The 26,681-nt window shown below is 42.5% G+C and overlaps 1 protein-coding gene across 3 annotated transcripts; it reads left to right on the top strand.

Annotated features, from left to right (window-relative positions):
- LOC118401166 (WASH complex subunit 1-like) lies at window positions 1-25,210 on the top strand. 3 transcript variants are annotated; one of them, XM_035798453.2, is made up of 11 exons: window positions 1-122; window positions 6,556-6,696; window positions 13,819-13,930; window positions 14,028-14,174; window positions 20,641-20,777; window positions 20,924-21,059; window positions 21,229-21,421; window positions 21,537-21,695; window positions 23,280-23,435; window positions 24,077-24,145; window positions 24,275-25,210. In XM_035798453.2, exons 1-11 carry the CDS (start codon window positions 46-48, stop codon window positions 24,421-24,423), a joined length of 1,476 nt encoding a protein of 491 aa, XP_035654346.1. In that variant the 5' UTR covers window positions 1-45; the 3' UTR covers window positions 24,424-25,210. The 3 variants fall into 3 exon arrangements, with proteins under 3 accessions (XP_035654346.1, XP_035654348.1, XP_035654347.1); XM_035798455.2 differs by lacking the exon at window positions 1-122 and adding an exon at window positions 611-633; XM_035798454.2 differs by lacking the exon at window positions 1-122 and adding an exon at window positions 2,006-2,157.
- Window positions 25,211-26,681: the final 1,471 nt, after the last annotated feature.

Here is a 26,681-nt window from a genome sequence, read left to right as displayed (position 1 = left end):
GAGTTGTACTCCAGTCTAGTAGGTGGCGGTAATGTAACATATTGGATGCCAACCGACGTTAAGCCTCATCGAAGAAAGAACTCTCAGCGGCCGTGTACACACTATATGCTGTCAGTGGTCAGGTAAGACCAATGAAACATACATTAACTTAATTATATTATCGATCATAAGAAAGCTTAGTGATTATTTTAATAATTTGTGAGTGTCAGTGCCGAGATATGGGTCCACGGCCCTGGGGATGGAGCCGGGTAGCGTCTCTGCCCAGAGCGGGCATGATTATGATAAGCTCTCTGGTGTTAAGTATTTTCGTAGTAGAGAAATTCACGTAGACAGGATTTACATGGTCTCGCTGCACATGACTAATTAGTTAACTGGACAATGCTAACGTGACCTAGCTAGCTTGCTAAGAATACTAACGTTGTCATATAATATGAGACATAAACATAAAGATGAGCTGTCAAGGCTGTTGCTTCACTCCCGAGTTAGTTATCTGTTATCCTACACACACAGTTATTGATTATCTGTGAAGGACAGCTGACAGAACATGCCTTCCTGGATCTGAGGGTGGGAAGTGGTAAACCCCGTCACATGACAGTCAGCCGAGACCGACACAGATGCCGCGTTCATGTACAGGTCGGAACGAGGAACCTCGGAAATGTTAGACTAACTGGTTGAGTTGTAACGCAGGTTTAGTATGACTCTCGAGGAAGCTGAAAGGATATTTCGGTTTGGAAAAGTTATATATTTTCAGGAGTCGGGTAATTGATTAAGGAAGGAGGATTGGAGGCAAAGAGAGAGGACTTTGAAAAGACTGAGGGATGCAGAGGATAGGTTTGAATCTGTTGAAGGTATCAATAACAATTAACCCTCTGTATGTCGAGGATGATTGGTGTCAAGTTCAGAGTGAGTCGGACGCCAGTTTGAGTTTTGGAGGTGAAATGGAAGGGGTAGAAGGTGTTGTGAGGAGCTCGAAGCCCGAGCCCTGCATTGATGGACATGGTTATGGTAAAGATACATTTGGTCCAGTGGGAGTGAGATTTTTTACGAGGTTGGAACCAGTCCCTTTGTCCTGTATTAGCGGACTGATATAGATGTCTTCAGCGCCGGCTATACATCTTTTCTGCATCCCCCCCTCCTCCCCGCCAGCAAAATAATCGCAGCACCCCACCCCCAAACTATTTCCCGCGGCTGTGTGTAAAGGTGGAACAATTTAAATGGAAGATTCCTGGTGTTTGTGCGATGGGGAGCTTGATGAAACAGAGGTGACAGTCTGCTCTTTTGAGATTTGATTCGGAGTCTTTACCTGACCAGTAATGTTAGGATATATGAGTTATACTGTTAAAGCTTTTATGCCGAATACACTGCAGTGTTACAGGTGTTGCGTTAATGGGCATGTTGCGGAAGTGTGTAGGAGGGAGATTCCAAGATGTGGGAAGTGTGCAGGAGGACATGGGACAGAAGAATGTGTAGTTTCGGCCGGGAAAGTTGTGTAGGGGTGCCCGTGTTGCAGGGGATCAACGGTGTCCTGTGTGAAAGAGGCAGGTTGAGGTGGCCAGGGTCAGAGTAGTGCAGAATATGTCCTATTTTGAGGCAGTGAAGAAGGTAGAGGAGAGTGGATCAAGGGTGAGGAATTCTGATAGGATCCCTGTGAATAGTACATCTGGTCCAGAATAGAGGGATAGGCCAATGAGTGATATATGTTTCAGTAAGGTTGGCTTCTTAGCGTTCATAGCAATGATTATCAACAGAAAATAGATGTTGTGGTGGCAGCTGCAGAGAAGTACTTGGGGGTACAAGATTTGACTTCAGAAGAGTTACAGGGTGTGTTGAGTGGTAGTGTCCCGTCCTCTGTCTTTGGCCTGGGATAGGATCAGATAGGGTTCAGGTAGTGGAATAAGGTGGTGGGTATTAATGAGTGTAGGGTTAGTTGGTATGGTAATAAAACATTATATTAGTATTTTTTTGTAAGGTTTTCTCCCATTTCCCCTTTCCCATTTTGTATCAGAAAGTGTAATGGATTAATACTAGTTGATCTGGAGGCGGTAATGCAACATATTGGATGCCAACCGTCGTTAAACTCCACAAAGAAGAAAGCTCAGAAGCAGCTATGACGTTCGCTACCCATCTTTGCTGACAGATGGTGAAAAGACAGAACGGGTAAAGCGGTTTGTTTCTGCATTCTGCTGTCAGAGAGAGAGAGAGTTCCATTAGCAATATCCCTTTGTCCCTGCGCCATCTGTCTCTCACATTTTAATTCAAAGAGCTTTATTGGTATGGGAGTCATATATTTATGTTGCCAAAGCAAGTGAAATGGATAATAAACAAAAGTGAAATAACCCATCATAAATGAACAGTAAACATTACACTCACAAGTTTCAAAAGAATAGACACATTTCAAATGTTATATTATGGCTATATACTCTTTCATTTTTAACAAGGTAGGCTAGTTGAGAACAAGTTCTCATTTACATTTACAACTGCGAACTGGCCAAGATAAAGCAAAGCAGTGCGACACAACAACACAGAGTTACACATGGAGTTACACATGGAGTAAACAAACATACAGTCAATAATTCAATAGAAAAAGTCAATATACAATGTGTGCAAATGAGGTAGGATAAGGGAGGTAAGGCAATAAATAGGCCATGGTGGAGAAATAATTACAAATATAGCAATTAAACACTGGAGTGATCGATGTGCAGAAGATGAGTGTGCAAGTAGAGATACTGGGGTGTAAAGGAGCAAAATAAATAACAGTATGGGAAGGAGGTAGTTGGATGGGCTATTTACAGATGAGCTATGTACAGGTGCAGTGATCTGTGAGATGCTCTGACAGCTGGTGCTTAATTAATGCTAGTGAGGGAGGTAAGAGTCTCCAGCTTCCGAGATTTTTGCAGTTCGTTCTAATCATTGGCAGCAGAGAACTGGCAGGAAAGGCGGCTGAAGGAGGAATTGGCTTTGGGGGTGACCAGTGAGAAATACCTGCTGGAGCGCGTGCTACGGGTGGGTGCTGCTATGGTGACCAGTGAGCTGAGATAAGGCGGGGCTTTACCTAGCAAAGACTTATCGATGACCTGGAGCCAGTGGGTTTGGCAACGAATATGATGCGAGGGCCAGCCAACGAGAGCATACAGGTCGCAGTGGTGGGTAGTATATGGGGCTTTGGTGACAAAACGGATGGCACTGTGATAGACTGCATCCAATTTGTTGAGTAGAGTGTTGGAGGCTATTTTGAAAATGACATCGCCGAAGTCGAGGATCGGTAGGATAGTACGTTTTACGAGGGTATGTTTGGCAGCATGAGTGAAGGATGCTTTGTTGCGAAATAGGAAGCCGATTCTAGATTTGACTTTGGATTGGAGATGCTTAATGTGTGTCTGGAAGGAGAGTTTACAGTCTAACCAGACACCTAGGTATTAGAGGTTGACCGATAAATCGGAATGGGCGATTAATTAGGGCCGATTTCAAGTTTTCATAACTATCGGAAATCGGTAATTTTGGGTGCCGATTTGACGATTTTTAAAAATGTATTTTATTATTATTATTATTTTATACCTTTATTTAACTAGGCAAGTCAGTTAAGAACACATTCTTATTTTCAATGACGGCCTAGGAACGGTGGGTTAACTGCTTTGTTCGGGCAGAATGACAGAATTTCAACCTTGTCAACTCGGGGGATACAATCTTGCAACTCTACAGTTAATTAGTCCAACGCAATAACGACCTGCCTCTCTCTCCTTGCACTCCACAAGGAGACTGTCTGTTGCGCGAATGCAGTAAGCCAAGGTACGTTGCTAGCTAGCATTAAACTTATCTTGTAAAAAACAATCAATCACAATCACTAGTTAACTACACATGGTTGATGATATTACTAGATATTATCTAGCGTGTCCTGCGTTGCATATAATCTGACTGAGCATACATAGTATCTAAGTATCTGACTGAGCGGTGGTAGGCAGAAGCAGGCGTGTAAACATTAATTCAAACAGCACTTTTGTGCGTTTTGCCATGGTATAGAGGGAAATAGTCCTATAATTCCTATAATAACTACAACCTAAAACTTCTTACCTGGGAATATTGAAGACTCATGTTAAAAGGAACCACCAGCTTTCATATGTACTCATGTTCTGAGCAAGGAACTGAAACGTTAGCTTTCTTACATAGCACATATTGCACTTTTAGTTTCTTCTCCAACACTTTGTTTTTGCATTATTTAAACCAAATTGAACAGGTTTCATTATTTACTTGAGGCTAAATTGATTTTATTGATGTATTATATTAAGTTAAAATAAGTGTTCATTCAGTATTGTTGTAATTGTCATTATTACAAATAAATGTAAAAAAATTGTCCAATTAATTGGTATCAGCCTTTTTGGTCCTCCAATAATCGGTATCGGCGTTGAACAACCATAATCGGTCGACCTCTACTAGGTAGTTGTCCGCATATTCTAAGTCAGAACCGTCCAGAGTAGTGGGTGGAGGTTTGAGAATCGCTACTTTTTAGGTAGTTGTAGAATTTAATGCTCTTTTCTGGATTTTGATAATTAGCGGGAATCATCATAATTCTGCTCTGCATTCATTATTTGGTGTTTTACACAGAGGATGTTTTTGCAGAATTCTGCATGCAGTCTCAATTGGGTGTTTGTCCCATTTTTTTATGAATTCTTGGTTAGTGGACCCCAGACCTCACAACCATATTGGGCAATGTGTTATATAACTGATTCCACTCAGATCCTAATGGGTATGTTTTACATTTTTGTCATTTAGCAGACACTCTTATTTAGATTGATTTACAGTAGTGAGTGCATATATTTTTGTTACTGTTCCCACGTGGGAATCGAACCCGCAACTATGGCATTACAAGTGCCAGGCTCTACCAACTGAGCCACACACGTGTGTCAAATTTGATCTTTATTTTGATGGTGTTGAAGACCCTTCTTGCCTTGTCTCTCAGATTGTTCACATCTTTGTGGAAGTTAAATGTGGTGCTGGTCCTGGCAACTGGACCTTTTTTGGAACACTGTTATTGACTGTCAGAGCCCAAGTCTGAGAGAATCTATTCAGAAGATCTAGGTGCTGCGATAGGCCCTTCTAGTTTGGGGACAGAAGCACCAGATCATCTGCAAATAGTAAACATTTGACTACGGAGTCTAGTAGGGTGAGGCCAGGTGCTGCAGACTGTTCTAGTGCCCTCGCCAATTCGTTGATATACGCTGAACAAAAATATAAACGCAATGAAAAGTGTTGTTCCCATGTTTCATGAGCTGAAATAAAAGATCCCAGAAATGTTCCATATGCACAAAAAGCTTATTTCTCTAAAATGTTGTCCACAAATTTGTTTACATCCCTGTTAGGGACAATTTCTCCTTTGGGAAGATAATCCATCCACCTGATGTGTGGCATATCAAGAAGCTGATTTAAACAGCATGGTCATTACACAATAAAAAGCCACTCTAAAATCTGCAGTTTTTTCAAACAACACAATGCCACCTCAAGTTTTGAGGGAGCATGCAAGTTGCATGCAGGAATGTCCACCAGAGCTGTTGCCAGATAATTTAATGTTAATTTCTCTACCATAAGCCACCTGTTCCAGCATCTTCGCACAGCAATTGGAAGAGGAGTGGGACAACATTTCACAGGCCACAATCAACAGCCTGATCAACTCTATGTAAAGGAGATGTTTCGCGCTACATGAGGCAAATTATTGCCACACCAGATACTGACTTTTTGTTGTTGAATTTTACCCCCTCTTCTCCACAATTTCGTGGTATCCAATTGTTGGTAGTTACTATCTTGTCTCATCGCTACAACTCCTGTACGGGCTCGGGAGAGACGAAGGTCGAAAGCATGCGTCCTCCCCAATTTCGTGATATCTCTCCCGAGTCCGTACGGGAGTTGCAGCTAGTGCCCTAGACCACTGCGCCACCCGGGAGGCCCTACTGACTGGTTTTCTGATTCACGCCTCAATTTTTTTAAAGGTATCTGTGACCAACATATGTATAGCTTTATTCCCAGTCATTTTAAATATATAGATTAGAACCTAATTCATTTATTTCAATTGACTGATTTCTTTATAAGAACTGTAACTCAGTAAAGTCTTTGAAATTGTTGTCTGTTGCGTTTTATATTTTTGTTCACTATAAATGTTGAAGAGGGTGGGGCTCAAGCTGCATTCCTGTCTCACCCCCCGGCCCTGAGGAAAGAAATGTTTGTGTTTTTTTTTGCCAATTTAAACCTCACATTTGTTGCGTTCATGGATTGGATAATGTTGGATGTTTCCCCCCCAACACCGCTTTCCATCAATTTATAATGCAGACCCTCATGCTAAATTGAGTCAAGCTGTTTTGAAATCAACAAAGCATGAAAAGGCTTTTGTTTTGTTTGTTTGTCAATAAGGGTGTGCAGGGTGAATACGTGGTCTGTCATACAGTAATTTGGTAAGAAGCCAATTTGACATTTGAGGAAATGTAGGAGTCTGCTGTCAATGATAATGCAGAGGATTTTTTTCTCTCTCATTCATTCATCACTCACTCATTGTTTCGTGTGTGTTTGTAGGATGAGTGTGAAGCAGTGTCTCGAGGGTCAGGTGTACTCTGTGCCTCTGATCCAGTCAGACCTGAGGAGAGAGGAGGCTGTTCACCAGATAGCAGATGCCCTGCTCTATCTAGAGACCATCTCTACTGACATCTTTACCAGGTACGCACACACTGAGATCGAGGAGTATAAGTTGTCCAATAAGAGCATGTGCTATATGTGTTGTTTGGTAGCAAAGATCCTCCTGATTTATTCCATGCCAGCGGGAGTGGAAAATATTTTGGTATCTCAGATTGTTCTGGGAATTCTCACACAGAGACTTCATTGGCAGGAAGGATGTTCAACATGATTTTTACATTTGTATCATAAATCATTTTTAAGAAAATCATGATGAAAGTGTCCGTTTTAGGCTGTGAACTGTACACGATAAAGACAATATATTGGTGTCATTATACAATGCGCTTTCAAATATGAACTATGTCTAGATTCTGAAATATGTCATAATATGTCATTTTATCAACATAAAAAAGATTAATAGGAATATCTCAACCCTTTTTGATTTTGCTTATTTTTAGACATATTGCTTGGAACAATATACTCTTCAAACACATCAAATTTCCATAGTGGGCTCTCTGGTACTTATATGATCCATATATATATATACCCATCTTATACATAGAAATGAACAGTGGTTCCTCCTTTAAAAGTTGCGTCATACTGCAACACATCTTACGGACTGCCACAGAGTTCAATGGCACGTTATTTAATTGTCAGCCAGTGTTACCATTAATGCTAGTTAGTGCTAGTTTGACCACCAGAGGGCATCTTCGAGAAGCATTTGATAGCCTTCAATAATGGCTGTACTAAAGAATTCTAAAGCTTTTTTGTAAGAACGTCATATATGGGATTGATTTTAAGAAATGTAGCTTAATTAATTTGATTAATATTATGGTGTTTCTATTTCCAAGTAAAACAAAAAACAAACCCCTCAGGGTTTTCGTTAGGATTGAAAGGAAAATATGGCGCTGTCCAACGTGACGGTCGGGAGTAGGCTGTCATGTCGCCTCATGTCGCCTACGGTAGGCCTACAGTATATTGAAGAGAAAAAAAAATTCAATGACGTGACTCTCCGCCAATAATTACATTTAGAGGATTCTAAATTAATATCTAAGGGGCATTTTTCATTACGACAAATCTGATCTGTGAGAATATCTGAGGGGCTTTTATAAAATTCTAAATGAATTAATAGTAATAATAATAATCCACAAAGTTTTTAATGCTGATCAATTGTCTTGCACAAGGTATCAACATACAGAGAGGTGTTGGTAAGAGTCTTATTGTCCTGCTAATAACCTGTAATGGGCTATTATAATACAGTACATGATGACCAGGTCAGGATAACCAAAACATTTCTTTATTAAAGACTAAGAATGTTGGTACTTATTTATTTTGATCCAAAGCCATGAATGAGTGAGTCACTCAGCTTTATGTAGGCTATATGACTGTGCCTTTAGCAGACATGCCTTGCTTATATTCAGTCAACACATATATTTTAAGAATATCATGGAATATAATTGAACATTTTAGTTTCTCCATGCTAGTTTCAGAGCAGCGCTGAAATTATGCTGAAATTGTTGACCACAGCTGGTAGGCTATATATACTCAGCAAAAAAAGAAATGTCCTCTCACTGTCAACTGCGTTTATTTTCAGCAAACTTCACGTGTAAATATTTGTATGAACATAACAAGATGCAACAACTGAGACATAAACTGAACAAGTTCCACAGGCGTGCCTAACAGAAATGGAATAATGTGTCCCTGAACAGAGGGGGGGTCAAAATGTACAAGTAACAGTCTGTATCCGGTGTGGCCACCAGCTGCATTAAGTAATGCATTGCATATCCTCCTCATGGACTGCACCAGATTTGCCAGTTCTTGCTGTGAGATGTTACCCCACTCTTCCACCAAGGCACCTGCAAGTTGCCAGACATTTCTGGGGGGGAATGGCCCAAGTCCTTACCCTCCGATCCTACAGGTTCCAGACATGCTCAATGGGATTGAGATCCTGGCTCTTCACTGGGCATGGCAGAACACTGACATTCCTGTCTTGCAGGAAATCACACACTGAACGAGCAGTATGGCTGATTGCATTGTCATGCTGGAGGGTCATGTCAGGAAGGGTACCACATGAGGGAGGAGGATGTCTTCCCTGTAACACACAGCAATGAGATTGCCTGCAATGACAACAAGCTCAGTCCGATGATGCTGTGACACACCGCCCAGACCATGACTGACCCTGCACCTCCAAATTGATCCCGCTCCAGAGTACAGGCCTCTGTGTAACACTCATTCCTTCTAAAATAAACGCAAGTCCGACCATCAGGGGTGAGACAACACCACAACTCATCAGTGAATAGCGCTTTTTGCCAGTCCAGTCTGGTCCAGCGACGGAGGGTTTGTGCCCACAGGCGATGTTGTTGCCGGTGATGTCTGGTGAGGAACTGCCTTACAACAGGCCTACAAGCCCTCAGTCCAGCCTCTCTCAGCCTATTGCGGACAGTCTGAGCACTGATGGAGGGATTGTGCGTTCCTGGTGTAACTCGGGCAGTTGTTGTTGCCATCCTGTACCTGCCCTGTAGGTGTGATGTTCAGATGTACTGCCCTGGCCACATCTGCAGTCCTCATGCCTCCTTGCAGCATGCCTAAGGCACGTTCACGCAGATGAGCAGGGACCCTGGGCAGTTTTCTTTTGGAGTCAGTAGAAAGGCCTCTTAAGTGTCCTAAGTTTTCCTAACTGTGACCTTAATTGCCTACCGTCTGTAAGCTGTTAGTGTCTTAATGACCGTTCCCTAGGTGCATGTTCATTAATTGTTTATGGTTCATTGAGCAAGCATGGGAAACGTTATTTAAACACTATACAATGAAGATCTGTGAAAACAGATTTTTACGAATTATCTTTGAAAGACAGGGTCCTGAAAAGGGGATGTTTCTTTTTTAGCTGAGTTTATATTGTCCTGCTAATAGCCCATCCTAGAAACGTTTGCAGAATTCACAGCCTGCTACGCTTGTGAAAAACAGGGTTTAATAATAATAATAACTTTTTTCCCCTTCCACATGTTCAAAGATCCAATTGATAAAGTTTTTATCAATTAGTATATTTGAGTTTGACCACAATATTTGTTGTATTATTTGTTCTGTATTTTCTGGTGGATTGAGTTGAAATTGCAACCATTCACGGCCGGTTGTGATACAGCCAATCTAACTAAGAAAGTAATTTTATGATACAATTCTCCCCCTACCCTCCAAGGCAAGATTTTATTATCCTGCTAATAGCCATAATTGGCACTTTTCAACGTGACCTTGTGTGTTTGAAAGAGTATTTTTATCATTATTTTATTAATAAAAGCATAAAGATACTGATGAAGAAATACAGTACTTTACACTGTATGCTTTATCTGACATTTAGCTGTTGCATGAGGATGCCCACACGCACTTTAAACATTTGTATAATAAAGCATTTAAAACATTTTGAAGATAGAAGCCACCTGCATTTGTTTTAGGCTACTGTGAAGTCTGACAAGTAAACAGCCTACAGTACATACTGTAGTAAACATGTTAAAGTGCCTAATTCCTTACATAAGGGAGAGCAGGCCATGTCCAGACTTTCTCGGTGACCTCAAGTTTTCTTGAGACGTTGTTAGTAATTTGTGAGACATTGGTGAGACATTGTTACTAATTTGTAAATAAAGCCAGTTTGTTATTTAGAATAATTTATTTCTGTTTTTAGAGGGAGAGAAACCAAAAGCCTACCATCGCCTCATGGGTCTCCCTGTTGCGGCCGGCACGGGTATTGAACCAGCATCTGTAGCAACGCAGTTTTCACTGCGATGCAATGTCTTAGACCGCTGTGCCACTCGGGTGCAATGTGACCGGGCGGGAGTAGGCTACAGTACCACAGTAAGAGCAAAATAGTCCTAACATTTCCACACCCTAATTGTAGTCTAAGTCTCTCTTAGAATAAAAACCTTAGTGTAACAACAGTTTTAGTAAGTAATACTGAAGTCGTGCACAATTTATCAGTTTCTATTTTGGCTTATGCCGCCAACTTATTGTCAGTTAGAGACACAGTAGTGCCTTGGGACCCAATAGCAAAATCCATGCTCTAACTCCCCCTTGCACTGGTCTGAAGAAATGAAGTAGTGACACAGGGTACTGTACTAAACCACAAATAACCTCGTAAGTCCCGCAGCATAATCGCAAAACTTTTCGTTGAGCAACCACTGTACATTATAGGTCATTAACAAATCACAGCCCTCCTTTAGGATTGCACATTCAGTAAATCACCAGCAGGGGGAGTTCACTTTGAATCCATTTACCATTCAATGTGTTATTGGTGCTCATGAAATTTGATCAGAACATCAGAATTAGCAGAGAGCCCACTCTGGAAATAGTATGTACTTGAAGAGTATATTGTTCAAAACAATATGTCTTAAAATGAACAACAAAATGAACATCAAAAATGTCATTTTTATATGTAGAATAAATGAATGTTAAAATGTGTTTTTCAGAATTAATATACTCTATTTTAGAACTCACTATAAGTAGTATAATGACAGATGTTGTCTGTAGTATGTACAGTTTACAGATGATAGGGTCTAACAGAAGGCATGTATCAATCTAAAAAGGGCCAGAATGGCCACTTTCATGATTTTCTCAAAAATAGTTTGTCATACAAATGTATAAAGTATCAAAAACATCCTTCCTTCTAATTTAAGTTTCTATGTGACAACAGACAAGTGCCTTCACTGACATTTTCAACTTCTCCCTGACCAATTACGCAAAGGTAACCTGCCTAAATGACTACCGCCCTGTAGCACTCACATCTGTAGCCATGAATTGCTTTGAAAGGCTGGTCATAGCTCACATCAATACCATCATCCCAGAAACGCTGGACCCACTCCAATTTGCATACCGCCCCAACAGATCCACAGATGACGCAATCTCAATTGCACTCAACAGTGCCCTTTCCCACCTGGACAAAAGGAACACGTGAGAATGATGTTCATTGACTACAGCTCAGCGTTCAACACCATAGTGCCCTCAACGCTCATCACTAAGCTAAGAACCCTGGGACTGAACACCTCCCTCTGCAACTGGATCCTGGACTTACTGACTGGCCACCCTCAAGTGGTAAAGGTAGGCAATAACACATCTGATCCTCAAACGGGAGCCCCTCAGAGGTGCATGTTTAGTCCCCTCCTGTACTTGTTCACTCCACTGCGTGGCCAGGCACAACTCCAACACTAAAATTGCTGATGACACAACGGTGGTCGGGCTGATCACGGACAATGATGAGACAGACGGGAGGAGGTCAGAGACCTGGCAGGTATGGTGCCAGGACAACAACCTCTTCCCTCAACGTGCGCAAGACAAAGAAGCTGATCGGGTACTACGGGAAAAGAAGGGCAGAACACACCCCCATTCACATCGACAGGGTTATAGTATAGCGGGTCGAGACCTTCAAGTTCCTTGGTGTCCATATCACTAACAAACTAGAATGGTCCAAACACACCAAGACAGTCATGAAGAGGAGACGACAACACCTATTCCCAATTGGGAAACTGAAAAGATTTGGCATGGGTAGCCAGATCCTCAAAAGCTTCTACAGCTGCACCATCGAGAGCATCCTGACCGGTTGCATCACCGCCTGGTATGGCAACTGCTCGGCATTCGACCGTAAGGTAATACAGAGGGTAGTGCGTATGGCCCAGTATATCACTGGGGTCAAGCTTCCTGCCATCCAGGACCCCTATACCAGGCGGTGTCAAAGGAAGGCCCAAAAAATTGTCAAAGACTCTAGCCACACTAGTCATAGAATGTTCTCTCTGCTACTGCATGTCAAGCGGTACCAGAATGTCTAATCTAGGTCCAAAAGGCTCCATAACAGATTCTACCCCCAATCCATAAGAATGCTGAACAATTAATAAAACAATTATACCTGGACTATTTGCATTTTTTTTAACACACTGCTGTTACTTGCTGTTTATCAGCTATCTATGTATAGTCACTTTACCCCTACCTACATGTACATGTTACCTCAATTACCTTGACTAACCTGTACCCCTGCACAATGACTCTGTTCCGGTACCCCCTGAAGATGGCCTCGTTATTGTGTTCCTTTTTCACTTTAGTTTATTTCTTAATATTTTCTTAACTGGTTAAGGACTTGAAAGTAAGAATTTCACGGTAAGGTGGTTGTTGTATTCGGCACATGTGACAAGTACATTTGAGTTGATTTTGATTGGATTGACACACACACACACACACACACACACACATACTTCATAAGCAATGTTTCCTGTACATTGTGCCCTCTTAATGAACCTGGTACCTTTATACACATGGTTTTGGAATGCTCTCTGGTGTCTGTATTCTGGGATGAAGTAGCTTCGAACTTATCCACTCTGTTGTCAAAAAATATTCCTGTATCTCCTTTTGTTTGACTTTGATATGATTTCTCTGTACTTCATTTATCTCTTCGTCAGAAGCGCATTCTTCTTGCTGGCCAAACTGCTGCAAAAGAATATTGCAGTACGATGGAAGCCTCCACACACTTTCTATCCGTCAATGGATCCTCGCTTTCTTGGATGTAATTGATATGGAGCGTTTTACTGCTTGCATTCATAGAGCTAAAAAAGACCCTTTGAACCAATGTCTTAATGCCACTGAAACACTTTGATGTGTTGCTTTGATTCGTTTTTTATTTGTTAATTTGAACCATCTATTTTTATTTAATTTTGTCCCTAAGGTCCTCGACTGGGGTGGGATTGTGATGGGGGAGGGGGGTGTCACTTCATTTTGTATGTACAGTACCAGTCAAAAGTTTGGACACACCTATTCATTCCAGGTGACAACCTCGTGAAGTTGGTCGAGAGAATGCCAAGAGTTTGCAAAGCTGTCATCAAGGCAAAGGGGGGCTACTTTGAAGAATCTACAATCTAAAATATATTTTGATTTGTTTAGCACTTCTTTGGTTACTACATGATTCCATATGTGTTATGTCATAGTTTTGATGTCTTCACTATTATTCTACAATGTAGAAAATAGTAAAAATAAAGAAAAACCCTTTAATGAGATAGGTGTTTCCAAACTTTTGACTGGTGCTGTATTTATTCTTGTTTGCTGAATAAACATTTGATCACAAAAAAACAAAATGAAATTGATCAGCAGAACATACACACACCCACGCATTTACACTTTGAGTTTCCCCTGGTGTGTGTGTAGGGTGTCTGAGAGTGTAGAGCAGAATCGCTGTCAGCTGCAGAGTGTGACAGATCGGATTAGGCTGGCCCAGGCCCGCGTCGACAAGATCAAAGGCAGCAAGAAGGCCACCAAGGTAACACGCTTCACACACAGAGTTGCAGATATCTGCAAAACAGATTACTTACAATACTTTCGAGTACTACGAGATTTTGATGTGTGACAATGTGTAGGTGTTCTCCAGTGCTAAGTATCCAGCTCCAGATCGTCTCCAGGATTACTCCTCCATCTTCAGTGGAGCCACAGACCCCGCCTCCCAAACACGCCCCAGATACCACATACAGGCCAAACTACGACCCCTTGACGACAAGGACCTGCAGGTAACACAGACAAACACACAAATACAATACTTTATTTGATCATCTGCAAAACATTGCAGTACAAAGAGGTCAAATCAAACTTTGTTTGTCACATGCACCCCGAATACAGCAAGTGTAGACCGTACTGTGAAATGCTTACTTTACAAGCCCTTAACCAAGCCCTATTGACCAAATAAACTCTAGCTGAAAATAATAAAAAGTAACACAATAAAATAACAATAATGAGGCTATATACAGGGGGTACTGATACTGAGTCAGTGTGTGGGGGTACAGGTTAGTTGAGGTAATTTGTACATGTAGGTAGGGGTGAAGTGACTATGCTTAGGTAATAAACAGCGAGTAGCAACATTGTACAAAACAAATGGGGGGGTCAATGTAAATAGTCCGATGGCCATGTGATTAATTGTTCAGCAGTCTTATGGCTTGGGGGTAGAAGCTGTTAAGGAGTCTTTTGTTCCTAGACTTGGTGCTCCGGTACCGCTTGCCGTGCGGTAGCAGAGAATACAGTCTATGACTAGGGTGGCTGGAGTCTCTGATAATTTTATTGGCTTTCCTTTGATACCACTTAGTATATAGGTCCTGGACGGCAGCAATCTTGGCCCCAGTAATGTACTGGGCCGTATGCACTACCCTCTGTATCACCTTACTGTCAGATGCTGAGCAGTTGGTTGCCATACCAGGTGGTGATGCAACCGGTAAGGATGCTCTCGATGGTGCAGCTATAGGACTTTTTGAGGATCTGGGGACTCACGCCAAATCTTTTCAGTCTCCTGAGGGGGAAAAGTTGTCGTGGTGCCCTCTTCACAACTGTCTTGGTGTCGGCCCGACTTTTCCTGTAGTCCACAATGATGGTGTTAGAATTGTGTTTGGCCACGCAGTCGTGGGTGACCAGGGAGTACAGGAGGGGACTAAGTACACACCCCGGAGGGGCCCAAATGTTGAGAATCAGCGTGGCAGACGTGTTGTTGCCTACCCTTACCACCTGGGGGCGGTCCGTGAGGAAGGCCAGGATCCAGTTGCAGAGGGAGGTGTTTTATCCCAGGATCCTTAGCTTAGTGATGAGCTTTGTGGGCACTATGGTGTTGAACGCTGAGCTGTAGTCAATGAACAGCATTCTCACATATGTGTTCCTTTTGTCCAGGCGGGATAGGGCAGTGTGGAGTGCGATTGAGATTGCGTCATCTGTGGATCTGTTGGTGCGGTATGCGAATTAGAGTGGGTTTAGGGCAGTGGTTCCCAAACTTTTTATAGTCCAGTACCCCTTCAAACATTTAGCCTCCAGCTGCATACCCCCTCTAGCACCAGGGTCAGCGTGCTCTCAAATGTTGTTTTTTGCCATTGTTTAAAAGCCTGCCACACACACTATATGATACATTTATTAAACATAAGAATAAGTGAGTTTTTGTCACAACACGGGTTGTGGGATGTGACAAAGAGCTCTTATAGGACCAGGGCACAAATAATAATATAATGATAATCAATCATTTTGCTCTTTTTTTTAACCATCTTACATATAAAACCTTTTGTTCATCGAAAATTGTGAATAACTCATCACAAGTTAATGAGAAGGGTATGCTTGAACTCTGCAATGTTGGGTTGTATTGGAGAGAGTCTGCCTTTAATCATTTTCCACACACAGTCTGTGCCTCTATTTACTTTTCATGCTAGTGAGAGCCGAGAATCCACTCTCACATAGGTACGTGGTTGCAAAGGACAACAGTGTCTTAACAGCGCAATTTGCCAAGGCAGGATACTCTGAGCACAACCCAATCCAGAAGTCTGGCACAGGCTTCTGATTCAGGCACAGGCTTCTCTTGTTCAGATATCGGTAAGTGGACTGGAGGCAGGGCATGAAAGGGATAATGAATCTAGTTTTTTGTGTCATCCATTTCGGGAAAGTACCTGCGTAAGTCGCTCTGGATAAGAGCGTCTGCTAAATGACTTAAATGTAAATGTAATTGCTCACCCAGCTCACTCAGGTGCTTCGCTATATCGCTATATTTTGACATATGACATTGTCCATAAGCTTGAGTTAATTTGCACACAAAAAATCATACAATGATGTAAAGACCTGTGTGTTGTCCTTGTTAATGCAGACAGAGAAGAGCTCCAACTTCTTAATCATAGCCTCAATTCTGTCCCGCACATTGAATATAGTTGAGGAGAGTCCCTGTAATCCTAGATTCAGATAATTCAGTTGAGAAAAAAACATCACCCAGATGGCCAGTCGTGTGAGTAACTTGTCATCATGCAAGTGGTCAGACGAGTGAAAATTATGGTCAGTAAAGAACTTTGAGCTCATCTCTCAATTAAAAAAAAAAAAACCGTGTCTACTTTGCCCTTGATAACCAGCGCACTTCTGTATGTTGTAAAAGCGTTACATGATCGCTGCCCATATCATTGCATAGTGCAGAAAATACATGGGAGTATAAATACATGGGGCCTTGCTTTAACAAAGTTAAACATTTTCACTGTAGTGTCCAAAATGTCTTTCAAGCTGTCAGGCGTTCCCTTGGCAGCAAGAGCCTCTCGTTACATGCTGCAGAGTACCCAAGTGGCATTGGGAGCAACTGCTTGCATGTGTGTTACCACTCCACTATGTCTCCCTGTCATGGCTTTTGTGCCATCAGTACAGATGCCAACATGAGCAGCAGCTACGTTTGGCTACATACGGATCGTTAGTGGAATTCCCAGGACAGAGTAACGGTTAATGTGATTGGATGTTAATTATTTGACTAGGCTACCTGTATTTGACATTGTGTTGTTCAACACTAAATGGTTTAATTTTATTTTTGGCAGTGAAACTCTGCTACTCAGGACTGTTTGAAACTTCATGGCTACCGATGTGAGTGTTATGGGGCAGGAATAATTTAGGCAGGTTACCTTCGCTTCCTTGGGGACACGGACTATGGTGATCTTGCTTGAAACATATAGGTATTACAGACTCTGTCAGGGAAAGGTTGAAAATGTCAGTGAAGACACTTGCCAGTTGGTCCGCACATGCTTTTAGTACACGTCCTGGTAATCTGTCTGGCCCCGCGGCTTTGTGAATGTTGACCTGTTTAAAGGTCTTGCTCACATCGGCTACCGAGAGCATTATCAAACAGTCATCTAGAACAGCTGGTGCATGCTTCAATGTTGCTTGCCTCGAAGTGAGCATAAAAGGTATTTAGCTCGTCTGGTAGGCTCACATCACTGGGCAGCTCGTGTCTGGGTTTCCCATTGTAGTCCATAATAGTTTTCATGCCCTGCCAAATCCGACGAGCGTCAGAGCCGGGGTAGTAGGAGTCAATCTTAATCCTGTATTGATGCTTTTCTTGTTTGATGGTTCGTCTGAGGGCATAGCAGGATTTCTTATAAGCATACAGATTTTTGGATTTTGGACACAGAAAGCACTGTCTCCTCCGCAGCTAAAGCTGCCCATTACAGCTGATATATGTATAGTTTAAATGCACAGTTTTATAGCAGTATAGTCCTAGCTGTTTAGATAAATTAAATATGACCATGCCTTTTTGGCTTCAACTCAAGATACACGACTGTTCAAAGGTTTGGGGTCACTTAGAAATGTCCTTGTAGGCCTCCCGGGTGGCGCAGTGGTTAAGGGCGCTGTACTGCAGCGCCAGCTGTGCCATCAGAGTCCCTGGGTTGAGCCCAGGCTCTGTCGTAACCGGCCGCGACCGGGAGGTCCGTGGGGCGACGCACAATTGGCCTAGCGTCGCCCGGGTTAGGGAGGGCTTGGTCGGTAGGGGTGTCCTTGTCTCATTGCGCACCAGCGACTCCTGTGGCGCAGTGTGCGCTAGCCAAGGTGGCCAGGTGCACAGTGTTTCCTCCGGGCGCATTGTTGCGGCTGGCTTCCGGGTTGGATGCGCACTGTGTTAAGAAGCAGTGCGGCTTGGTTGAGTTGTGTATCGGAGAACGCATTACTTTCAACCTTCGTCTCTCCCGAGCCCGTACGGGAGTTGTAGCGATGAGACAAGATAGTAGCTACTACAACAATTGGATACCACGAAAAAGGGGTAAAATTTAAAATAAAAAATAAAAAAAGCATTTTTTTGTCCCTTAAAATAACATTAAATTGCTCAGAAATGCAGTGTAGACATTGTTTGTGTTGTAAATAACTTTTATAGCTGGATATTTTTTATGGAATATCTACATAGGTGTACAGAGGCCCATTGTCTAGGCAGAGTTGCAAAGAAAAAGCCATATCTCAGACTGACAAATAAAAGATTAAGATGGGCAAAAGAACACAGACACTGAGCAGAGGAACTCTGCCTTAGAAGGCCAGCATCCCGGAGTCGCATATTCACTGTTGATGTTGAGACTGGTGTTTTGCGGGTACTATTTCATGAAGCTGCCAGTTTAGGACTTGTGAGGTGTCTGTTTCTCAAACTAGACACTAATGTACTTGTCCTCTTGCTCAGTTGTGCACCGGTGTCTCCCACTCCTCTTTCTATTCTGGTTATAGCCAGTTTGTGCTGTTCTGTGAAGGGAGTAGTACACAGTGTTGTACGAGATCTTACATTTCTTGGCAATTTCTCACATGGAATAGCCTTCATTTCTTAGAACAAGAATAGACTGATGAGTTTCAGAAGAAAGTTATTTGTTTCTAGCCATTTTGTGCCTATAATCGAACTCACAAATGCTGATCCTCCAGATACTCAACTAGTCTAAAGAAGGCCAGTTTTATTGCTTCTTTAATCAGCACTAGAGTTTTCAGCTGTGCTAACATAATTGCAAAAGGGTTTTCTAATGATCAAGTAGCCTTTTAAAATGATAAACTTGGATTAGCCTACACAATTTGCCATTGGAACACGAGTGATGGTTGCTGATAATGGGCCTCTGTACGCCACTGTAGATATTCCATACAAAATCAGCCGTTTCCAGCTTCAATAGTCATTTACAACATTAGCAATGTCTGCACTGTATTTCTGATCAATTTCATGTTATTTTAATGGACTTAATGTGCTTTCATTTTAAAAAAACAAGTGACCCCAAGCTTTTGAACGGTAGTGTACATTCTGCTCCACTCAACCGTACAGCTGAGTCCACAGGTATTTAACAGCTGCATAGACAAACCTTGGGACTGAGGTGATGGGTTTTGACCTGGCTGGGAGACACCTACCGCTAGATTAGGCTCTGACCTGACTTGACCTGCCTAAGGACAGACCTGTTCTGACCTGGGGACATGACATGAGAAGCCCTGACTAAAACTACCCTCAGGAAACTACTGTGTGTGTGTAGTGGTGGAAAAAGTACTCAATTGTCATACTTGAGTAAAAGTAAAGATACCTTTAATAGAAAATGACTCAAGTGAAAGTCACCCATTAAAATACTTCTTGAGTAAAAGTTTTAAAGTATCTTGTTTTAAATACTTAAGTAGAGTGGTGGGAAAAAAATAGTCATACTTAAGTAAAAAAAAAATTCTACACATGAAATTCCTTTATATTAGGCAAACCAGAAGGCACAATGTTCTTGTTTTTGTATTTACAGACAGCCAGGGCTCCCACTAAAACACTCAGACATAATTTACAAATGCAGTATTTGTGTTTAGTGAGTGTCCACCAGATCAGAGGCAGTAGCGATGACAACATATTATATTGACAGGTATATGAATTGGACCGTATTACTCTCCTGCCTGAGCATTTGAAATATATTGAGTACTTTTGGGTGTCAGGGTATTTTTACTTAGTTACTTTACACCACAGTTGTGTGTGTGTTTGCACCTTAGCTCAGCAGTGAAGATGTGTGTTTATTGATAGTGAACACCCATGAGATCTCCCTCGCTGCCGGAATCGAAAACTTCCAGGAACAGTAGTATTTTGTGCTGTTTGAGAGAGGGAAACAATATTTCCTGTGTGCTTACCTGGCTCAGAGATGTATTATTTATGAAGCCTCATGCGCTGCGGAGAGAGGGAGCGATTGGGGGAGAGAGAAATAGACAGAGGCTGATGACGAAAAGGGAAAGAGTGGGAGTTATTCATGTGGTTTGGAGTCTGGTTGTCTGCAGACACTAAACCACAGGGTATTTGAATCAGTCTTTGAATCTGCATCTCTCTCTTTTGCCTGCGAGGCTGTCTCTACCGAAAGCTACTACTGTAACTATTTTTTTATTTAATATTATATATATATATATAATATTATGGTATTTAGATTGTTTTCTATTGTGTTATTGAATGTATGTTTGTTTATTCCATGTGTAACTCTGTTGTTTGTGTCGCACTGCTTTGCTTTAGCTTGGCCAGGTCATAGTTGTAAATGAGAACTTGTTCTCAACTAACCTACCTGGTTAAATAAAGGTAAAATAAACAACTCTTTCTTTGTTCAAAACAGGGGTGGAAAGCAATGCTGATGCATGTTTATGTCTGGTGGCCATTTGTGTTTTTTAAAGAAAAGTAGGTTCTTACCAGACTCATTTAATATCGGTCTTCTCTTGTTTTACACCCCCTGTCTCTATATCCCCCTCTAGGAGAAGTTGTGTTATTACCCGGTGTGTGTGAGCAGTAAGAAGCGTTCAGAGGATGAGACCGAAGAGGGGCTGGGCGGTCTGCCTCGAAACATCTCCTCTGTCAGCTCCCTGCTGCTGTTTAATACTACAGAGAACCTGTTAGTACACACACACACACACACACACACACACACACACACACACACACACACACACACACACACACACACACACACACACACACTCTTAACACACACACACACACTCTTAACACACACTCCTAACTGTTTGTGTATGTGTTTAGGTATAAGAAGTATGTGTTCCTGGACCCCCTGGCGGGGGCGGTGACTAAGACACACACCACTCTGGAGACAGAGAAGGAAGAGAAACCATTTGACGCTCCGCTATCCATAACCAAGAGAGAACAGCTGGAGAGACAGGTACACACACACCGTACACATGCACTCCCTTACATGTGTTCACTAAAGAACTGGAGACCTGAAAGATTATTTCAAAGGGCCTTGCAAACAGGCTAAAGTGTACCTTTTGAATTAGGACACTTTCTCTCTCCATTCTTCTCTCATTCCCTCTCCATCTGTCCCCCTGTAGACAGCAGAGAGCTACTTCTATGTTCCAGACCTAGGTCAGGTCCCAGAGATAGACGTTCCCTCCTACCTACCAGACTTGCCAGGCATTGCTGACGACTTGTCCTACAGCCAAGACCTGGGGCCAGGCATCGCGCCCTCTGGACCAACACACACCTTCCCTGAACTACCGACCTTCACTGGGGAGGACATGTCTGGTACACACGCTGTTTCTATTGTGTGGATTAAATAGAAGTTTTCCTGGAAATCGGTCATGTCAACTTACGGAACTGTTTCTATTGGTTGATGTTTTGTTGTTTGTTTGTGTTACAGGTTCTCAGTTCCAAGTTGCAGTCCCGCCTCCTCCCCCTCCTCCCCCACCAGAGCCCACACACACCCCCGCCCCTCCCCCTGGTCTCCCCCCTCCTCCACCTCCTCCCCCACCTCCACCTGCAGACAGCCCTGCTGAACCCAACCGCACTCGGAGCACAGGTACCACACACACACACGCACACACTACATACAGTGCATTCGGAAAGTATTCAGACCCCTTCACTTTCCACATTTTGTTACGTTACAGCCTTATTTGAAAATGTGTAAATATATATATTCTTCATCAATCTACACGCAATACCCTACCCTACAAAGTAAAAACAGTTTTTTAGACATTTTTGCAAATGTATTAAAAATAAAAAACGGAAATATTACATTTACATAAGTATTCAGACCCTTTACTCAGTACTTTGTTGAAGCAACTTTGGCAGTGATTACAGCCTCAAGTCTTCTTGGTTATGACACTACAAGCTTGGCTCACCTGTATTTGGGGAGTTTCTCCCATTCTTCTCTGCAGATCCTCTCAAGCTCTATCAGGTTGAAAGGGGAGCGTCGCTGCACAGCTATATTCAGGTCTCTCCAGAGATGTTCGATCGGGTTCAAGTCTGGGCCCTTGCTGGGCCACTCAAGGACATTCAGAGACTCCTGTGTTGTCTTGGCTGTGTACTTAGTATCGTTGTCCTGTTGGAAGGTGAACCTTTGCCCATATCTGGGGTCCTGAGCACTCTGGAGCAGGTTTTCATCAAGGGTCTGTCTTTACTTTGCTCCGTTCATCTTTCCCTTGATCCTGAATTGTCTCCCAGTCCCTGCCACTAAAAAACATCCCCAAAGCATGATGCTGCCACCACCATGCTTCACCGTAGGGATGGTGACATGTTTCCTCCAGACATGATGCTTGGCATTCAGGCCAAAGAGTTTAACTTGGTTTCATCAGACCAGATAATCTTGTTTTTCATTGTCTGAGAGTCCTTTGGGGGCCTTTTTGCAAACTCCAAGGGGGCTGTCATGTGGAAGGATTTCCCATCTCCACAGGAACTCTGGAGCTCTGTCAGAGTGACCATTGCGTTCTTGGTCACCTCTCTGACCAAGGCCCTTCTCTCCCGATTGCTCAGTTTGGCCGGGCAGCCAGCTCTAGGAAGACTCTTGGTGGTTCCAAACTTCTTCCATTTAAGAATTATGGATGCAAGTGTGTTCTTGGGGACTTCAATGCTGTATAAATGTTTTTTTTACCCTTCCCCAGATCTGTGCCTCGACACAATCCTGTCTCGGACCTCTACGGACAATTCTTTTGACATCATGGCATGGTTTTTGCTCTGACATGCACTGTTAACTGTGGGACCTTGTATAGACAGGTGTGTGCCTTTCCAAAATCATGTCCAATGAATTGAATTTACCACAGGTGGACTCCAATCAAGTTGTAGAAACATCTCAAGGATGATCAGGTGCATCCTGTTTCCATTGATCTCAATTTCGAGTCTCAAAGCAAAGGGTCTGAATACTTATTTCTGTTTTTAATCAATTTGCTAAAATTTCTAAAAACCTGTTTTAGCTTAATACATTTTAAAATAAGTCACGTAATAAGTCATGTAAATAAGTCATGTAACGTAACAAAATGTGGAAAATGGGAAGGGGTCTGAATACTTTCCGAATGCACTGTATGTAAGTATATATACACACGCACACACACACACACACAGACACACACACACACACACTCCTCTACAACTGTGGGTTTACGTCCAGCTCCTATAGCGGGGGCTCCCAGCGAGGTGGTTGAATCAAACAGCCGGGCCAGTCTACTAGAGTCCATCCGCAACGCTGGAGGCATCGGCAAGGCCAAACTACGCAACATCAAAGAACGCAAGATGGAAAAGAAGAAACAGAAGGAACAGGAACAAGGTAAGAGAAAAAGAGGGGGAGGGAGAGAGAGGAAGAAGAAGAAGAATAGAGGGAGAGAGAAATAAACAGATTGCCATTGGTTGAGTGTCTTGGTTCTCCACTTGAATAACAAGCAAGAAATCAGTCTTGAATCTGGTGACTCTTTGAGAACATGTAGCACCAACAGAGCAATGCTACCCGCCTCCAGTTCTTTAACTTACAGAGCATATTTGGGACATAGTGTTAGTGTGTGTAAAGACACACCACAGGGTTACCTAACTAGTCATAGAGAATAGCTCAGGGCTGCATGACCTTTTAGATGTATAAACATCACCTTCATTAAGCACTGATTTAACTACATGCTGTTTTAGTCTCTGACATTTGCTATGAGCGCATGTGAGGGAGCGAGAATATGTGTGAGAGTAAGTCCCGTCATCATTGCTGGTTCAGTTGCTGCCGGGCCACCAACATTTAACAGTTGGGTTCATTTGAGCAAGTCATGAAAACTACTACAGTTGTTCACCAGCTATACTATTTATGTAGTATGTAGCTACAGTAATGTAACTTCTCTGGTCTCTCTCCACTGTACTAAAAAGGACATAGAAATGGAATCCATCATCTCTGCTTCACTGCTTTCTTACTGTGTTCTCCCTCCCTCTCAGTGGTAGCAGCAGCCAGTGGAGGAGACTTCATGTCAGATCTCTTCAATAAGTTGGCCATGCGAAGGAAAGGTGAGCACATCCCTCTCCCTGCCTGTCCCTCCCTCCTTTACTCATCTCCCCTGGGTTATTGTCGTAAAGACTCTGATAATGGTGTATAAGTATTTCTGTGTCGGTGATCGTGGTGTGTGTGTTTCCTAGGTATCTCTGGTAAGGGTCCTGGAGGCGGGGACTCTGGGGAGGGCTCAGCTGGTTCTGGCAGCGCATTCGCTAGGATGTCCGATGTAATCCCGCCTCTTCCTGCCCCCCATCAGCCAACCGCTGAAGACGAGGACGACTGGGAGGCCTAACAACTGAGACTTGCCAGTCAGAACCAATGGAACTCTGAGCACATCTAGCTCTAAGCCAATCAGAGAACAGAATACTGAGGCGATTCTGAGGGATGAAGCTAACGCTTGTTGAGGAGAGGTAATGCTGTGCTGTCAGTGGGTTGAGTTTCTTCCAGATGATAGACAATGGTGGCATTCCAGGTCGTAGCATAACTTCAATAAAGACCGGGAATGCCACTGGTTTCTTTGCAGATTTTATGGTTGTTTGACGATAGTGACATGGTCCCTACGTATGCAATCAGCCGCAATTCCAGTGCCTGCCATGTATTTAACCCAGGTGTGTTATATAGTTCAGTGACTCCCTCTGCTGGTTTTCTGTAGTTTTGATCAACACACAGGAACCATCACGGACTGATCTTTACTGAGAAAATGAAAGGACAAACAACTACAGGAGAAAAGTCAGACCTCATCTCAGCATTGTAAAGATGTTTAATAAAGTAACATGTAAATATTACATCATGTGTAGCAGAACATTTCAATCAAAGTGTTAACACATTTCATTCAATAAATGGCTTTTTGCATTTAAAATAAAACTGTCAGTGGAGAGTTGACTGATCTGTACTGCTGGAGAGGTGTGTGTGTGTGAGACAGACAGAGCCTAAACCTGCAGTGCCTTCAGAAAGTATTCACATCCCTTGACTTTCCCCACCTGTTGTTACAAAGTGGGATTCAAATTGATTTAATTGTCATTTTGTTGTGAATGATCTACACAAAATACAAAAAATAAAACATCTTAAATATTTAAGTATTCAACCCCCCTGAGTCAATACATGTTAGAATCACCTTTGGCAGCGATTACAGCTGTGAGTCTTTCTGGGTACGTCTTAAGAGCTTTGCACACCTGGATTGTACAATATTTGCACATTATTCTTTTAAAAATTCTTCAAGCTCTGGTTGTTGATCATTGCTAGACAGTCATGTACAGTAAGTATTTTCAAACCATTTTAAATCATAACTTGGCCACTCCGGAACATTCAATGTCATCTTGGTAAGCAACTCCGGTGTATATTTGGCCTTGTGTTTTAGGTATTGTCCTGCTGAAAGGTGAATTTGTCTAACAAGTGTCTGGTGGAAAGCAGACTGAACAAGGTTTTCCTCTAGGATTTTACCTGTGCTGAGCTCTATCCCGTTTCTTTTTATCCTAAAAAACTCCCTTGTCCTTGCTGATGACAAGCATACCCATAACATGATGCAGCTACCACCATGCTTGAAAATGTGAATAGTGATGTTGGATTTGTAGAAAAGTTTGTGGTCATATGCACATCCTTAAAAACATAGGTGCTGGGCTAACAAAGAATACTAGTACAGAACAAGGCCTGCACACTGTTGAAGCTCCCAATTCAGTTTTATTGACAACGATATGATCTAAAACGGAGCTTCTTGGTCTTTACTTGTTTGATTTGCCCCAAACATAACGCTTTGTATTCTGGACAAAAAGTTATTTTGTTTTGACAAATTTATTGCAGTTTTACTTTTGTGCCTTATTGCAAGCAGGATGCATGTTTTGGAATAGTTTTATTAAAATGAAATCAAATATATTTATATAGCCCTTCTTACATCAGCTTATATCTCAAAGGTGCTGTACAGACACCCAGCCTAAAGCCCCAAACAGCAAGCAATGCAGGTGTAGAATAGAAGCACGGTGGCTAGGAAAAACTCCATAGAAAGGCCAAAACGTAGGAAGAAACCTTGAGCGGAACCAGGCAATGAGGGGTCGCCAGTCCTCTTCTGGCTGTGCCGGGAAGAGATTATAACAGACCATGGCCAAGATGTTCAAATGTTCATAAATGACCAGCATGGTCAAATAATAATAATAATAATAATGACAGTAGTTGTCGAGGTTGCAACAAGTCAGCACCTCAGGAGTAAATGTCAGTTGGCTTTTCATAGCAGATCATTCAGAGTATCTCTACCGCTCCTGCTGTCTCTAGAGAGTTGAAAACAGCAGGTCTGGAACAGGTAGCACGTCCGGTGAACAGGTCAGGGTTCCATGGCCGCAGGCAGAACAGTTGAAACTGGAGCAGCAGCACGGCCAGGTGGACTGGGGACAGCAAGGAGTCATCATGCCAGGTAGTCCTGAGGCATGGTCCTAGGGCTTAGGTCCTCTGAGAGAGAGAGAAAGAAAGAGAGAATTAGCATACTTAAATTCACACAGGACACCGGATAAGACGGGAGAAGTACTCCAGATATAACAGATTGACCCTAGCCCCCAGACACAA

The sequence above is a fragment of the Oncorhynchus keta genome, chromosome 22 (genome assembly GCF_023373465.1).
Source record: "Oncorhynchus keta strain PuntledgeMale-10-30-2019 chromosome 22, Oket_V2, whole genome shotgun sequence".
Lineage (NCBI taxonomy): Eukaryota > Metazoa > Chordata > Actinopteri > Salmoniformes > Salmonidae > Oncorhynchus > Oncorhynchus keta.
The sequence above is the reverse complement of the archived record's forward strand: the minus strand, read 5'-3'. Positions and strand labels throughout refer to the sequence as shown.

Bases quoted from the DNA above. Each gene is read 5' to 3' on its own strand.
- LOC118401166 (XM_035798453.2), top strand. From the start codon at position 46: ATGCCAACCGACGTTAAGCCTCATCGAAGAAAGAACTCTCAGCGGCCG. The intron at 20,778-20,923 runs GTTAGTACACAC...GTATGTGTTTAG, and splicing joins TTTAATACTACAGAGAACCT to GTATAAGAAGTATGTGTTCC. The intron at 21,696-23,279 runs GTACCACACACA...GTTTACGTCCAG, and splicing joins CAACCGCACTCGGAGCACAG to CTCCTATAGCGGGGGCTCCC.